This window comes from Ascidiella aspersa, chromosome 6, assembly GCF_963924565.1.
Source record: "Ascidiella aspersa chromosome 6, kaAscAspe10.2, whole genome shotgun sequence".
Taxonomy (NCBI): Eukaryota; Metazoa; Chordata; class Ascidiacea; order Phlebobranchia; family Ascidiidae; genus Ascidiella; species Ascidiella aspersa.
In genome coordinates this window covers 4,137,732-4,149,830 of record NC_139452.1, presented here as the reverse complement: position 1 = coordinate 4,149,830, position 12,099 = coordinate 4,137,732, and the positions used below count along the sequence as shown (strand labels likewise).

Here is a 12,099-nt window from a genome sequence, read left to right as displayed (position 1 = left end):
AAGACACTGAAACAACAAATTAAAAGATTTTCCCATCTTAAATCGATATAAATCAACTTTAATGCTGCATCGTAATTCTGTTTTGGAGTTCTCAAGAAACAACTTTTTTTCTTGCACCCTTTGTTGAAAGGTTGTTGTAGTTAAACCTTAAGGTGATGTTGACTGATCGTAAAATGCATTACCGGACTAAATATTTTACTTGCAATGCTTCAAAAGCTGTTTGGGTTTCACTTTGGCTGTCAACGTTATATTTTACTTTCCAATATGCAAGCATTAGAAAAAAATCAAGAGATTATTCAACAAAGTTCATTGAAGAAGTAGTTCTAAAACCAAAGGATTACAGTCTCAAAAATCTCAATGAAAAGGTAACATTAAAATAGTTTTGCCTTTCCTTGTAGTGTGAATTGAATCTAAATTTCTCTTTCAAAACGAAATAAAATGAATTGCAGTGTTGCAAAAAGGTACATATTGACAATTTTTTCGAGATATGAGTATATCTAAAAGCTAAGAAATGATTAATTTCAATTTTTTAGTTTGAAATTTTACTTTGTTTTGTGGTATGTAGAAAATGGAGACTAAAAAACTTGTTACTTTTTCAAAATGATATGAAATGACTTGCCGTGTTGTAAACGAGTCATTTTGCAAAAGAAAAAGTCAAGTCCCAGTCAAGTCATTAAAAAATAACTGAAGTCCAAGTCAAGTCATTTGTAAAATACCTCAAGTCCCAGTCAAGTCATTAAAAAATAACTGAAGTCCAAGTCAAGTCATTTGTAAAATAACTCAAGTCCCCGTCAAGTCATTATTAGCAAATTAGCAGTCAGGTTGTTGTCAATAAAATAAAACGTTAACTTCTTAAAATTGGTAAACTCGACCGATTATGAGCCGCAACTAGACTAAATATAACAAAAACGCAATTTGCACCAAGCCAATCATTTTATGTGCCACATTTCACATTAATATCCTAATTTTATTACCAAAAATTTGATATAAACACTTAGTTTTAACCCAAGTGATTTGACTAAAGTTCAAGGCAAGCCAATTGTCCACAAGACTTAGGTCAAGCAAAGTCATTTGAAAACAGTTACTTAAATTAAGTCAAGTCATTTATTAACTTACTTGAAGACAAAGTCATTGAACGAGCCAACATTCAGTAAGGAATCACCATTAATATTTATTGGAGGAATGCCAAGGAGTGGAACGACTTTAATGCGAACAATGCTCGATGCACATCCAGATGTAAGATGTGGACAAGAAACAAGATTAATTCCTAATATATTGACAGCTAAAGACAACTGGATGAGGTAAATATCTCATTAGATTTACATTTCAAAATAAAAAAAATTCAATTTGTGATGTGGGTATAAAATGCGGCACCGGGTCAAGCTACTTTAGTGTTAACCAGTGGTTGATAACTTTATAAGCTTGCGGCGCTATAACAAGGGCACACATTTATGGCTTACTGTTACCAAATATAATAAATTAAAACACAGGCTTATATAAAACATAAGGCTTAAAAATAACAATGAAATTTTGTATAATTCCAAACATAAACGTTTTGATGTTGTGAAAGTGCAGTTTCAATTTTTCTAGTACACCAGGTGAAGATATGAGATTAGAAGCAGCAGGGGTATCCAGAGAGGTTTTAAACGATGCTATGGCTAAGTTTATATTGGAAGTCATTGTAAAGCATGATAAACCAGCCAAGCGTTTGTGTGATAAAGACCCTTTTACACTTCAATATGCAAGGTAAGTTTGCTCTATCATAACTTTACATATTTGTCAGATTTGTTCAGTTGTATGTTCCTGAGTTCATTTTCAGCTACCTCAGTGAAATTTTTCCTAACTCCAAGTTTATCCTTATGTTGAGAGATGGACGGGCCTCTGCACACTCGATAGTATCAAGAAATGTTGTTATTACTGGTTTTGACATTACAAGCTACAGGTTAGTTAACAACAAATCATTATATTTTTATATGGAAATTTTATTGCATCTAAACTTTTCGAGTACCTTCAAATACATTTTGATTACTTGAGTTAACTGTTTAAGATTTTAAATAGCCGTCAAATATTTGATTACATAGATGGAGAATGTTGTAAAAATGTCATAAGGTACAACCAAAGGTAGTATGTTTTCCAGCACAGTACATATAAGCTTACAATTTAAAATCTAGAAAATAATAGTTTTCTATTTTCATTCCTTTGCCTTTGAAGAAATTTACAAAAAAAATGTGACAAACATTAGATATTAGGATAGTTTATAATATGAACAGTATATAAAGTGATTGTTAAATTAATGCTCTTTATCTATATAATAGCTCAGTAATGTGATTAGTTTTCTGAAAAATCATTATCAAGTGGCCATAAGTGCTTTTGTACAATCGTTGACTTAATTGGATTGATGGTAAATTGCAATAAGCCATAATTCATAATAATATAACTTGATAAGTGCCAGTTTCAAGTACCAAAGTGGCAATGATGTGTCTGTCCTTAATTACTTTGTTTGTTAAGTGTCATTTGTTGAACAAAGTTTGATGTTACATGTGTGTGGCATATGTGCTGCTAATTTAAAACCGCTGTAATTGTCAAGTATGAAGTGAACTAATAGTATGTAATATTGATTAAATTTGCCTTTTCTAATTTACATGACATACAAACAATTTGTGTGGTGTTCAAAACATTTAATACATTTCTGATACTTGAACTGGGTAAGCTAGTTATTTTCATCTCCAAAGTCTATACAGCCACAAACCTTTATGCTCCAAAGCCACACTGTGCTCACCAAATCTAAATTTTTATCTATTTTTACTTATCATCAATTTGTTGTGTAGGGATGTTTTGGCGAAATGGAATTATAAGATTGAGAAGATGTACAACCAGTGTATGAAATTGGGCCTCCTCATTTGTTTACCCGTCAAATATGAACAGTTGGTGCTACAACCTGTGAAAACACTTCATCAAATTCTTGCCTTTCTGGATTTACCGTGGAATGCAGAAGTTCTTAACCATGAAAAGCACATGACCAACATTTCCTTATCAAAGTTAGTGTGGCATTTTTTTAAGTTCAGTGATTATAAAAATAAACACTTTTAAAACAACAATGAAGTTCAGTGTTAACAAAAAGAAACACTCCTAAAACTTTAGTGCCTATTTAATCATAATTTAACAAAACACCTGGATTATCTTAATTTCGTGATGGCTCTAAAGCAGTGGTTCCCAATCAAGGGTAAAAATAAAAAAAATGACAAAAGTAAGGCAACAGTTTTTAAATGTAACATTTTTTGTATGAGAATTATTTTTTATTACCTAGAGTGGTTTATTGTATAAAGGGTGCTACTATTTATAAATTCAGACATAGTGATGCACATATGTTTCTCAAGACAAAAGTAAAAAAATAATAGTTGTCCCATCCTGGTAATATTTTAAAGGGGGTGCATGACTAAAAAAAGGTAATAACCACTGCTCTTATACCTGTCCTTACCTGCAGGGATTGTTAATGGATGAGTTTAAATAACGCTAGCAAAATAAATAAAAAATACTTTTTTTGTTTGACCCCTTGCTACTACTAAGAAATTTATGAAACCTCAATTTAAAAAATTAAAAATAACCCATCTGTCAAGAACCATAGCTTCAGTTACCGTAATATTTTGAGAAGTCCTTAGAAAATGAACAAGAATGTTTAATTTTTTTCAACCTTTATGTTCCTCGAAATGCTTTAAACCACTGGACATGTCAATGTGTAGTGTGGAACCTTCTACGACCCAGGTCCAGAAGCCAATTTATTTGGATGCGTTGACAAGTTGGTTCGGCAAAATTCCCGAAAATGTTTGTCGTGACTTGCCGGTCATCGCACCAATGCTTGCAAAACTGGGATACAACCCATTCGACAGGACACCAAAGTATGGGGAACCAGATGCATGGGTCTTAAACAAGGTGGGTTTTGATGCGGACCGACATTACTTTTTGGCCCCATACCATTTTTTTTCTTATCTGGGAAATGTTTAAAACTTAAATTAATTGAAAATAAAATCCAAATACCCTTTTAGTTTAGAAACCTTTATTAATTTCTATTATTTTGCATATTAACTATGCATGGTTCTAAAACCAAAATATCTTTTTTATTTTTCAAATGGATAAGTTGTTTGTAGTACAGAAAAAATTATAGCATATTTTAGAATAAAATATCGGGTAAAGTATCGGCCTATATTTACCGATACCGATATCTCAGTAAAAGCCAACTATCGGCCGATACTATCAGTAAACTGATAAATCGGTCTATCTCTATTAATGTTGTTTTATGATGAATTTAAATATTTTGTGTTGCACACTTTTATCTCTTTTTAATAATGAAGAGTGGATCTCAAACTTTAGTCTTTCCTTGCAACATATTTTAAAATCCATTACTAACCAGAGGATCTCCGTTTTTATAATCATAATTCATTTGACAGCTTGTGTACAGTTGGTAGTTTGTCTTTTTTTTTGTTAAAGTAATTATTGTGGCAAGATTTTATAAAGTTCTAAAAGTTGATGGGGACCGCTATTATACTAAAATATCAAACGGGTTTGTCAGGTAAAAAAGTTTGAGAACTACCATCATACACATGTGTACATTTGACTTTTTGCATTTGTTAGACTCGACAAGCTGCAAAAGGGAAAGCGCAATCACAACTCATCTAAAATAGAGTTCTAGCAGCGGAGTTCACATAATAAAATTGCAATATACTGTTTTTGACTTGATATTTTTATGTGTGAATAAATTTAGTTACTAATAGTATTACTATTTGCTTTTTCATTCTTTTCACTAAACCTTATGCTAATACATTTCCCCAATTCGTTTCCTAATCGTAAACTTAACACTTTTGTTGACTTTTCCGTGTGGGTTGTTTTTCGTTGCTTGAAACTTTATACGTATCTTGGTGGTAGACAAATGCTTTTAATTAGTGCTGAATAAACCTGCTGTTTTTGTTAGAAATTGGTGTTATGTGTACAGATTTAACACAAAAATTACTTGTTTGATTATGCATTGTAATCATATTTTAAACTAAAAAATATGCCGGTAAAATTTTGTTTCCTGCGTATTCAAAGAGTAATATTTGGTCCCTTAAACTGCCTAAAGGCATGATTCTTTTGGGCCCTTATTTTAAAAATTAGATTGTGACCGGAAGACTTACTAACAGGTGACGTCATTTTCTAGTGAAGAACAGGGTGGCTAAATAAAGACCGCAAAGTGGCAAAAGAAAAAAGGTTGAATCAACCAAACTGGGATTAAAAGTAGAAAATTACTGTTAGCATGCGAATAAGTTGCACGATTATGTGATGGACATTCAGACAAAAAACTATGATTTCCAAAAGTATTGCTTGACCTTCATATTCACCAAAATAACTCTTTGACAACCACTATAGGCAGGTTTGCTTATTTTTTATTGCAGTGTCAGAAAATACTAATGTGCTTATTTCTAAGAAACGTGCTTATTTTGGCTGTGTGTGCTTAGTTTGTCTTATTGCAAAATTCATTAAGTCTCAATATACTGTTTACTATACAAGTTTGGTAAACCCTGGCCAAATACGTCACGGAAGTTTCGCCGATTCAACCAAATAAACTATATTTTTTTTAGCTTTGTGCGATTAAGCTGCTTTAAGGTTCTTTTAGGGCAGAGAACAAGTGTTTTGACAGTATTGTATTTGGATGCCTCCACCCAACAAAATCCTGGGTCCACCCCAAGTTATCAAAAGCGTGCTTATTTTTTGTAGTAACGTGCTTATTTTTGGTCTTAGCAGATGGCAACCCTGACTATAGGTCATAATTTCCATCCACAACTTGTCAAGGCCCCAACTGGCATTAGGCATCCAAAAAGTTTTTATAATATTGAAGTCATTAAAAAATAGACTCAAAGAGTCTTAATGTCAACTTCATCTGTATTACTATTAAGTAATGCTGTTAATATTATACCTGAATTAAATCCTTATCGCCATCTAGGGGTAGCTTTTACCCTATACCCCATTGAACTGGCTAGGTTATTATAAAACTACATTTCATAATGTGTTAACTCTAACACTATACCTTGCGGCTTTTTGACCTTTAAAAAGCCATCTACGCAATCTACTGTTATACAATAAACCAACAAACAATAACAAAAAATAGACAAGTACCTGTTATCGAGCTTTTCACAACATATGTGTCTTTCTGCACAACTAAATGTCGCTAAACTGTTTTGCCTGTTAAATATATTCGTATGTTAAGCTTACAACGCATACATGATACTTCTATAACTTCAATATTATAAAATACCAAAAAGATTTAAACAGATATTCAAAATACAATAAAACATCAGGTAACTTTGAGCTTCGGTCACACGTCAATGGACATTAGCGACGTACCCTACAGACGTCATTTTAGTCACAGTTGTAATATAACATTATTATTAGTAGTTAAAAAAAATTATGAAATAAACTTTTTTTGTAGAGAAATTGTTTTTCATAACACATTATGCAATAATACAAGCTTTCATCGCAATAAACCATTTGTCTCGCCCTTTTGGGTATTCCCCATGGATATGTTGCCACAGAAGCGAAACGTCATATTTATGTAAGACTTATTTTGTTTGCAGAAAGCCATCGTAAAAAATGTATTATTAAAATTGTCCGCTTGAATTAGTAATTTTCAAACCTGAATTATTGAAGAAGGTTAAGTTGTGGTAATTTTCCAACTTCATGTGTGCATAAAACTATTGATTGCACCCAAAACGAAATTTTTTCTTTACGTCAAAATTTGTTTTCGGCTGAAATCCTTAGCCAAAATAGGACGATACATATGACAAAAACGATATAGTAGTGGGTGCACTTGGTTGTTTGGTCGTCCATCTGCGAGATTTCCTTTAGATATGCCTTGCTTTCCTGACAGACTGTCGGACTCCAATTCTTTTTGCAAACTGACACCTTTGAGAAAACAATTCTAAAACTTCCATGTCCGAACAAATATTGCTGTGTAGAAATTTATTTCTTTTACTTTTAAGTTCCCATTTTTTGCCTATGTAGGCTACTACCCAAAAGAGAACAGGGGTCATGGAACAAAAAGGTTGGGAACCACTGGTATAGAATTAACTTTCCATAACAATGACTTGTCTTGCTGTTTAAAATCATGAGATCTTGCACAGCTACAATTACAGAAGGATGTGACTTAACATGCCACAGTAGAAAAATCAGTAATAAATAAACTCAAAACACACAAAAATTACAATACAAAAAGCTAACGCTTAAAATATCTATTTAAGCCTATGTTGCAGATTTAGCTTCTATCTTAAAACAGTTTTAACAATATAAGTACCGTATTCCTAACTTTTTTTGTAGATTTTAATAAACACAATTAATTAAACTTTTTATATGCCCTATTTTTTACATGTTTTTTCATATTAAATATTTTAGCCTGGTTGTCTAATCTTGATCATGTATAACTACCGAAAAGGTGGTTTGACTGCATGGATGTTATTATGGCTGTTGTCAATATACATCACTTACCAATTTGGAAGCGACAGTGTTGTCCCAAGAGACTATTCAACAAATTTTACTGAAGAAGTAGTGCTAACACCCAAGGATTACAGTCTAGAGAATTTCAATGAAAAGGTAACAATGAAAGTACCTACGCTCTATCTCAGGGCATTATTATTGCAACTATAAACGAAAAAATATATATATAATATACTAGACAAATATTGAAATTGAAATTTTCTGTTTAAATAATTACCCAAACAAAGATAATTGTTTTTGACCTTATGGCTTGATTAAATTTATGCCCAAATGATAATAATAACAGATATACATAAGAAATACCAAACCAGAAACAATGGTGTTTAAGCTTTTGTTGTACAAGTAAGGCAGCACTGGAAAAAAAATCAAGCATGACCTCAGATTTCAAATCATGGTCTGCTCTGAACCTTTCAAAAGTCGTGAGCTTTTTTCTATGAACTACCATCTTTTTTGGTCCCCTGCTTATGCTTAAAAAATATTTTATGGAATGCCTCAAATGGAGTCATTTAAGTAAAAAAATCGAAATATACGCTCATGACTCCAGGCGACCACTCTTAGGTCTGTGCTAGCCTTATTGTTCTTCAGGCTATCAAATAAATAAAAGAACCATTAAATTAGGAACCAACATTTACGAAAGAGGCCCCACTAATATTTATCGGAGGGGTTCCCAGAAGTGGAACAACTTTAATGCGTGCAATGCTCGATGCACATCCAGATGTAAGATGTGGACAAGAAACAAGAGTAATTCTACGTGTACTAATGGCAAGAAAGGATTGGGTAAAGTAGGTATTTCAGTTAAATCATCAGTTTTATGGATCAAACATGTAAAGCAGTGGTTCTCAAAGTGGCACCTGGCAATGTTTTGGTGAGGCACGGATGTTTTTGTAATGACAGAGCAAGCACATATCCTTATGATATTTAGTAATATTGTTAAGGCCTTGGTTTTTTCAAGACAATATTGGGTCTGATTTGAATAGTTTAAGGATCACTTATCGTAAGTTTAGATATGTCCTTCATTAAATTAAACATTACAGCTTATAATTTTGTACATGCATATGTCATGTGTATGGACGCTACTAATTAAGTAAGAATCAAAGTTATGGGAATTGATCTATCAATATGCATCAAATAACATAATTTACATCATATTGTTTATCTGTTTTCCAAAAGTGCAGTTTCATTTTTGCAGCGCAAAGGATGAAACTGAAATACTGGAAGCAGCAGGGATATCCAGAGAAGTTTTAAATAATGCTATGGCTAAGTTTATATTGGAAGTCATTGTAAAGCATGGTAAACCAGCGAAGCGTTTGTGTGATAAAGACCCATTTACACTTCAATATGCAGTGTGAGTTTATTTTGTTGCAGCACAAAAAGGGGTCAAAAAACCTTCACTCACTCACTTTAATGTTATTTTCTTAAATTTGATTTTCAGTTATCTTAAAGAGATTTTTCCAAATTCCAAGTTTATTCTTATGTTAAGAGATGGACGGGCGTCTGCACACTCAATAGTGTCACGGCATGTTACTATCGATGGTTACGACGTATCAAGTTATAGGTTTGTATAGTTCAAATTGTTCCTACTAGTGTACAACTGCAAAGACAGGCTGGCAGTGTTGTAACATCAGCGTACTGGAAGCAGCTAGATTAACTATTCTTTTTCAAACAGCACATCTGTGAAAAAACAAAAGTAAACCACAATCACCTTTGTGGTTTGTATTTTCAGTAATAAACTCAATGTGTCTACAACATATTAAAATACATTTTAGGTGAAATACTTAAAAAGTGGATTAAGTTAGAGTTTATATGCAGATTTCTTTATATTACAGTCGCAACATTAAAAGTGTTAAAGCCATGGTTATTTTAAAAGTCAAAAATTTTATTTATTCCATTACTTTATCCATGTGTTTTTCTCAGTTGAACAAGTCTGTTTCTTTTTATGTTGCATGAAATGTGTTTTTCAAAAATATTTAACAGCTAGGCTTGTCTGTAAGGCTAATAGTACCCATTACTACTTGAAAATCAATATGAAGTGGCTTGTAAGTACTTTTACTGCATCGTTAACACTTGTGACACTTTAGCTTCGGAAATTTGGCAATGTGAAACAGGGCATAGTGTATAGGTTGTGACCTTAGGTTTAAGTATTGGCCTTGATGGATTTAAAATAGCTTTCAAAAGTTCATTTTCAATAGATTTGTTTGTTCAGTGCTGTCTATCATACTTTAAAACTTGACACTTAAACGTTCTGTGGCCCATATACTATATTAGCTGTCTGGAACCAATTATAGTGGGTATTCCGACATTGACTGAATGTATATATTGGTGTTTTTCCCCTAAAACTGTTATCCTGTAAATCAAACCATAAAAAAAAACATTATAAGCCTTAAATCTTTTTTTTAATGATGTTAATTTAAGTTATCAATTATTCACTTAACTGTTATTAGCATTTGACAACAGTGTTATTCTGCAAAAGTATGTAAACCACATATAATCCAAAATAGTAAATTCTGCCTTTTAATTACTAGTTACAAAAAATTAATGGTAAATATTTTTTGGGAGGTCGGAGACAATTTTTTGCACTGATCTGTAAAGAAGCTTAATAATGAAACTCATGAAATGCAATTTTTATAATTTTTTATCACAATGTCAAGAATGACGTTCAACCTTTTATAAGCAAGGTTTGTATACATTTTAGTCAAATCAACTGATGAAGATACAAGTGTGAATCCAAACATTTTTATCATGATGGTGTCGATTTACTAAACCCATTTTACTTAAAGATTCGTTGTCAAGCTACATACATTACAGACCTGTGCATAGTATACCTAAAAACGAACTGTTTTGTTGATTTTAGAGATGTATTGACCAAGTGGAATAGATCAATCGAAAAGATGTTCGACCAGTGCATGGAAGTTGGTCCAAAGGTTTGTATGCCTGTTAAATATGAGGATTTGGTGCTTCAACCTGTGAAAACACTTCATCGAATTCTTGCCTTTCTTGATTTACCATGGACGGAAGATGTGCTAAACCATGAAAAACATTTGACTAACATTTCTTTATCGAAGTTAGTGGCTATTTGTTTTCTGATTTAAAGCTTAGTAATGTAGTGTAAAAAATAATGGTTTGACATATTTGTTTTGTTTAATGTTGCATATAAGAACTGCAGAAAAGCATGTTCCACCTTAAACTCTGACTAACTGGGGTCATTTTTTTAAGAGATTATAAACTAGTAAACTTTCCTTATTGCACATTTGGACTTTATTTGCTTTGCCCTTAAGTTGGACATATTTTTTTATTTTAAACCATTCATCTTTTTATAGGGCGTTAAAACAACCCTAAGCCCTAAATAATTTTTCAAAAATACTTATATACAAAAAAAAACTTGATACATGTTTTTAATCCTTTCAGTTTTTTGGTCATGTTTATGTTTAATTCAATGTGAGTTGGTTGCACAAATGGTGCAGGCAAATATTGCGTTTAGTTGCGAAAAAATATGTGGCCTGACTGAAAACGAATGATGTAATTGTTTAGTATCGAAAGGTCAACGGATCAGGTTCAGCATCCGCTTTACTTGGATGCTCTTACAAGTTGGTTCGGCAAAATTCCCGAAGACGTTTTTCGTGATCTGCCATTTATCGCACCAATGCTTGAAAGACTCGGATACAACCCGTTAGACAGGACACCAATTTATGGAGAACCAGATGCATTTGTCTTAAACAAGGTCAGTTTGGTTTACAATTGCTGCTCCAGGTTTCTTACAATACAGTTTTTCAACTCTGTTTTCAAAAACAGGATATTTGTCAATAAAAGTAGGTACATTTATTAATGGCATTCATTCAGTTTTTGCTATAAAGAAACACAAACAAAATTCCTGTTCAATGACTGGTAAAAAGCTCTATTCATTATTTTAAGGTTGTCATTTCCATTGTTTTACCTAAGCATTGTAAATTAATTGGAAAAATGTTCTAAATACTTGACTGGAGCAAACAGAATATTTTTTCTGTGGGTCAAACTTATAATTTTCCACATATTTATGATACATTTTTGGCCTATTTTGTTTAGATGTTTGTATTAACCTCTGTAAGCACGTATAAAAAAAAAAAAATTAGACTAAATGTTTTTTAACTTTGTATATTTTATAGTATAAATTTTACTTTTTTTCTATTTTGTTAAGATTATTTTAATTTGGGTGATTAACCGCTGTTAAAACTGGCAAACCACAACTATTTTCTCTACAAAAACACAAAATGTCCAGTTGAACATTTGTGGTGAACACACTTCTGTTTTCCCTTTTCCATATTTGCAATTTTTAGGTTCATCAATCTGCCAGGGCTTCGTAAAAGATAAACAGTTCCAAACAACCCAGTTTTGCCCAAGGTTAAATTTTCATTCACTGCGTTATTCTATTTGTGATGGACAAGGTTTAAATCATACTTTGGGTGAATGGTGGTTGGTTGTTGGCATTTATCTTAGAAACACGAATGTTGACTAAGCATAAAGATCAACATTTCCAGTACCCACTGTACAGTTAACATTCCTTATATCTTTCTCATTTAGGATAACCAAATATGTCATTAGTAG

The 12,099-nt window shown here is 32.2% G+C and overlaps 2 protein-coding genes across 2 annotated transcripts; both read left to right on the top strand.

Annotated features, from left to right (window-relative positions):
• Positions 1–1,149: 1,149 nt before the first annotated feature.
• LOC146139240 (protein-tyrosine sulfotransferase 1-like) lies at positions 1,150–4,002 on the top strand. The gene is made up of 5 exons (XM_083391760.1): positions 1,150–1,301; positions 1,591–1,746; positions 1,820–1,942; positions 2,829–3,038; positions 3,741–4,002. Exons 1-5 carry the CDS (start codon positions 1,183–1,185, stop codon positions 4,000–4,002), a joined length of 870 nt encoding a protein of 289 aa, XP_083247886.1. The 5' UTR covers positions 1,150–1,182.
• A 3,438-nt stretch (positions 4,003–7,440) lies between these two features.
• LOC146139239 (protein-tyrosine sulfotransferase 2-like) lies at positions 7,441–11,858 on the top strand. Its single transcript, XM_083391759.1, has 7 exons — positions 7,441–7,617; positions 8,140–8,303; positions 8,711–8,866; positions 8,954–9,076; positions 10,373–10,582; positions 11,050–11,239; positions 11,832–11,858. Exons 1-7 carry the CDS (start codon positions 7,441–7,443, stop codon positions 11,856–11,858), a joined length of 1,047 nt encoding a protein of 348 aa, XP_083247885.1.
• Positions 11,859–12,099: the final 241 nt, after the last annotated feature.